We start from the raw sequence: 5,014 nt of genomic DNA on the forward strand, positions 1-5,014 counted from the left end.
TTCCCTTTATAAAAATACCAAATAATAAGATACTAATTTAACTGAATGGATCAAGCTACCTAACACCTTTCTTGGTTCACACCCTTATTTGAATTCGATCAAACGATCTAACTGATTTGAATACCCATGTATGTTTAATGTGGATCCCAGACCTTAATTTAGGTATAAACTATGCTTTAGGACTAATTTTATGCAATTTCTTGCTATAATTTTTTTTCCACAGTAGTATGCAAATTCCCTGACAAGTCCCAAAAAATAGTCAGTCCAGCCAAACCGTCCGGATCCGCAGACCCGATTAATCCAATAAGAATCGGAATCGTTCGAATCAGTCCTTTAACTTGTCTTGAGGTGCTCAGAGGTGAACAAATGACCCAAGTAGTACGAATCAACTGATGAAAGAGTCTCTTACGAAAAAACAGAAAAGTACCGATGAAACAATCCAAAAGCCAAGGTCTAAGCCGTGACCCAACTCCAGGTCAACACGTTTATAATAGTTTAAACCAGGTCCAATTCTAGCCCACCCCTAGGACCAGGACTTTCCCTCTCCTCTGTGTTGTGTCCATTCTCCTTTTTATAAATAGAGCGAAATTGGTGATCTCAACTCCATCTCTGCACCTCACTAATCATCTAAACCCAAAACCGGAAATCCACAACCACACAGTAACAATTACAGCAAACCAGAGGATACAATAGAAGATATTCGAGGTCCTGTTGACATGGCAGCACCAGCACTTCAAGCTTCAAGTTTCTCAAGGTCTTCATGCTCATCTTCTTCATGCCATCTAGGCAGAGAAATTGGAGCAACTCTCCAGGCTCCCAAACTCCGGCCAAGTAGACTCACACTCTCAAGGCTCCCCGCAAGAGACTTGGTGGAGGAATTGAACTTGAGAAGTGGACACAACAACACAACCACAACCACAACCACTACCATAACAGAATCGAAGCCTACTGATATCACTAGAGATTTTGATGTATTGAAATCCAATTCCAAGGTGGTGGCGGAGCTTTATGCCGTCATGGAAGCTGCCGCGGACAGAGCTGAGATGCACACCAACATTGGAGAGCAGCGGGATTACTGGAACCACCTCCTCCTTACTTCCATTAACGCCATCACCCTCACTGCCGCAACTATGGTTGGCCTCACGGCCACCACCTGTGGAACGGGAGCACCTCTTCTAGCACTCAAGCTCTCATCCATCCTATTATATTCGGCAGCCACGGGAATGTTGGTGGTGATGAACAAGATCCAGCCCTCCCAGCTCGCGGAAGAGCAACGAAACGCAGCTAGGCTGTTCAAGCAGCTCCAAAGGGAAATCCAAACAACCCTTGCAATTGGAACCCCCACAGAAAGAGATGTGAAGGATGCCATGGACAAGGTCTTGGCCCTCGACAGGGCCTACCCTCTTCCTTTGCTTGGAGCAATGCTTGACAAGTTCCCTGCCACGGTTGAACCGGCGGTGTGGTGGCCACAACAACAGCAACAGAAAGGACTCGGTGGTGGTAACAGAGAAAGGAAGGGAAGTAATGGATGGAGTGCAAAGCTGGAGGAGGAAATGAGACAGATAGTTGGGGTTTTGAAGAGGAAGGATACCGAAGAGTATGTGAGGCTGAGCAAGTTAGCTTTGAAAGTTAACAAGACACTAGCCATTTCTGGGCCTCTGCTCACGGGACTTGCCGCTGTGGGGTCTGCTCTTGTAGGATCAGCTTCTCAGGATCAAGTGCCATGGGCAATATTTCTGGGAGTCACTGCGGGAGCTCTAGCAGCCTTAGTGAACACAATGGAGCATGGTGGGCAAATAGGGATGGTATTTGAGATGTACAGAAGCAATGCTGGTTTCTTTCGGCTCATGGAGGAGTCCATTGGGTCCACCTTGAAAGAAAGGGATGTGGAGAAGAGAGAGAATGGGGAGTTATTTGAAATGAAGTTGGCTCTAAAACTGGGAAGGAGTTTGACTGAGCTCAGGTATCTGACAGCTTCTTCTTTTTCTCCCAAAAGATATGGAGATGCCACAGAAGAATTTGCCAGCAAGCTCTTCTGATTTTGTCAATAGATCGATAATCCATACATCATGTGCATTGTAATCTTCTACAAATTTTAGGTAACACAAATATTGTGAGAAACGACTTGATTAACTCGTTGTTAAGTTGTAATTTTAGTTAGTTCTTTGACTAAAAATTTGAAATATAGCCCCACTTCTTTCTCACAAGCTTGAGAGCTCCAAATAGGAAAATCAATTAACGAAACCAGCTCAACACTTCGGTTTAGGGAAGGAAATTCTTCAAAAAAGAGGAGAGCTTGGATGTTCTATCGCAATGATGAGTCTATAGTCTCATTGAATTGAAGTTCCATTAGTGGAGCAATCTTTTGGTGATGGGAGATATTATCTTTCTTTCGGATCCATAGTTGGAGAAATGAACATTTTTGTTATTTGTGGTAGTTCCTTTATCGTGAGGAATGGTCAAGATAAGGAGCTTTCTGTCAGCGTCTTCCGTCGTAAGTACTTCACCAGCTTTGCCATAGAGAGAGAGAGAGAGAGAGAGACCCGATCACCCTCAGGAGATCCGATCGTGAGGATCATCGGCGGAGAGACCCGATCACCCTCAGGCGATCGTGAGGACCATCGGCGGAGAGACCCGATCACCCTCAGGAGAGAGGCGATCGCAGTTCCAGAGGCGATCAGAGGCGATCAGGAAAGAGAGGTTGCTTTTGTGGAGAGAGAGAGAGAGAGAGTTAAGGAAAGTGACTCCGTCGTTCACGCCACTGCAAGCTCTCGTTTTGTTGACGTTGCAGCAAGCTCTCTCTCCTTCTTTGTCGTTCCACCGTCGCCGCTGCAAGCTCCACAGTTCACGTTACTGCAAGCTCCGCTGTTTCACGCCGTTGTAAGCTCTGCCGTTCACGCCGCTGTAAGCTCCGCCGTTCACACTGCTGCAAGCTCTTTCTCTGTGATTCCACCGTCGCCACCAAAAAAGTTCGGTTGTTCCAGCAGCAAGGTAGAAGAAGAGAAGAAGAGAAGAAGAGAAGAAGAGAAGAAGAAGAAGAAGAAGAAGAAGAAGAAGAAGAAGAAGTGCAGATCTGAGCAGATACTTGCAGATCCGAGCAGATCCGAGCAGATCCGGGCAGATCTGAGTTTCTCACGGCGTCCGAAGGGTGAGGGAGATTTCTCAGTTTCGTTTTGATTTCAAGAGGGGGAGATCGGACAGTATCTCCAATCACCCTTTTCAAACCAGCCGAACTGTGGATTGAGGAAAACAATGGTAAGTGGAGAGAGAAACTCTACGGTGGAGGAGATTGGGTTTCTGGCCGGAGGCCGCCCGCCTGATCGCGCAAAGCAGAGGCTCATTACGGATTTCCTGCAGCCCCGCCTATCTTTTGGAACAGGTTGCACGCCTGCACCTGCTGTGCCTATTGTGGATGTTTGCAATACTGGCCTTTCTTCCCTCCCTAAGAAATCATTCTCTAAGGCGGTTGGAGGCGTTCTCCCTGATGTTGCCGACCTACCTGACCCTATTCATGCCGGAAATCTCACTAAAATCGTGATTCCCCAAGATGCCTATGAGGAACGTCTTCTCCGATATCGCTTTGCTTTGGTGGCCAGAATAAATTTTCGGTTTATTTCTTTGGATGAAGTTCGGAAGGAAGCTGTGAATTCTTGGAAACTTAAAGAGAAGGTTTTTTATAAAACCTATGGGATTAGGCTACACTTTATTCCAATTTGAGGCTGAGAAAGACATGACAAACATCTGGAAACAAAGTCCTATCAAGATCGGACGCAGTTTATTCGCTTCCAGCGGTGGAAGCCGGATTTTAATATCCATGATAACTCTCCTATTTCTAAGCTTGTCTGGATTCGATTTCCTGGGCTCCCCTTCGAATATTGGCACGAGCGGATCCTCCTTTCCATGGCAAAAGCCGTGGGGCGCCCCCTGGACATTGATAAAAGAACACGAAATGCATCCATAGGGAACTTTGCTCGTGTCCTCGTGGAGATGGATAGTTCAGTGCAGCGGTTGGAAGAAATCCAGGTTGAACGGCGACAACCTGGAACAGGTGATCTTTTTTGGTTCAAACAAAAAATCATATATGAAGACGCTTTGGGAAAGTGTGGTTTTTGTAAAAAACTTGGTCATACCATCCAAAACTGTAAAGAGAAATGCATCACCGATGCCGCACGCAAAGACAAGGATGATGCTTGTGGTGTTGTTGGGGCTGTTTGGGTGGAGAAGTCGTCTTTGGGGGTGGCTGGTTTGGAGATTTCCGGCAGGAATGGTGGTGAGCCCTCAATAGGAAAGAATTCAAATTCAAAATTGCCAACCATCTCCCATAATTGTGATCCAGCTTTGTATGGAAACTTGGATACGCAAGAGGGGATTTTAGCTATTGAGTTACCTTTTTTAGAAGGATCTTCCTCAGCCAATTTGAGGAATAATCCAATTGCAGATCGATTGGATGACCCATGCAACAGAGATGGTTCGGTTCCTTTACACGGGTCAAACAAACCCAATTTGGTGAACCAAACCACTGAGACTAACTCAATTCCAGAACATGGCATTCTGGTTTCCCCAGGTTGTGCGGCTAATCCAGTCCTGATTACTGGCTCTTGTCAACTCTCTGTCCACAGTGATCATGTGATAAATTCCATTACTTCAAGTGCTATGGATAATGGTCATCTCACCCTCCACTACCCGGAAGTTGGCGCCATTGATGCTGCTGCCCTCCAGAAGGAACAATGCCACGGCATGGAAACAGTTTCAAGAAAAAAAGGAAAACAATTGTTCACTGTGGAGCAGACTAGAAAGTCTGACCGTATTGCCTCTTCCAAATGTCTATGATGCGTGCCCTCTTCTGGAATATCAGAGGGATGAAGAAGGCTGCTGGTCGTGCAACTCTCAGCAATATTCTCCTTAACAAGCACCCTGATGTGGTTTGTCTAGCTGAACCAATGGTGGAGGTAGCTGCTTTCCCTTCCTTATTTTTTAATAAACTGGGATATGATGCATGCTTTATTCATAATAT

At 45.9% G+C, this 5,014-nt stretch overlaps 1 protein-coding gene across 1 annotated transcript; it reads left to right on the forward strand.

Annotated features, from left to right (window-relative positions):
- The first annotated feature begins 716 nt into the window (after positions 1-716).
- On the forward strand, positions 717-2,039 carry LOC122068015 (probable F-box protein At4g22030). Its single transcript, XM_042631835.1, has one exon. The coding sequence runs from the start codon at positions 717-719 to the stop codon at positions 2,037-2,039; it is 1,323 nt and encodes a 440-aa protein (XP_042487769.1).
- The last annotated feature ends 2,975 nt before the right edge of the window (positions 2,040-5,014 follow it).

The sequence above is a fragment of the Macadamia integrifolia genome, unplaced genomic scaffold (assembly GCF_013358625.1).
Source record: "Macadamia integrifolia cultivar HAES 741 unplaced genomic scaffold, SCU_Mint_v3 scaffold3325, whole genome shotgun sequence".
NCBI classification, from domain to species: Eukaryota; Viridiplantae; Streptophyta; class Magnoliopsida; order Proteales; family Proteaceae; genus Macadamia; species Macadamia integrifolia.

What these genes read in the sequence shown, in the direction of transcription:
- LOC122068015 (XM_042631835.1), top strand. Translation starts at nt 717, where the DNA reads ATGGCAGCACCAGCACTTCAAGCTTCAAGTTTCTCAAGGTCTTCATGC.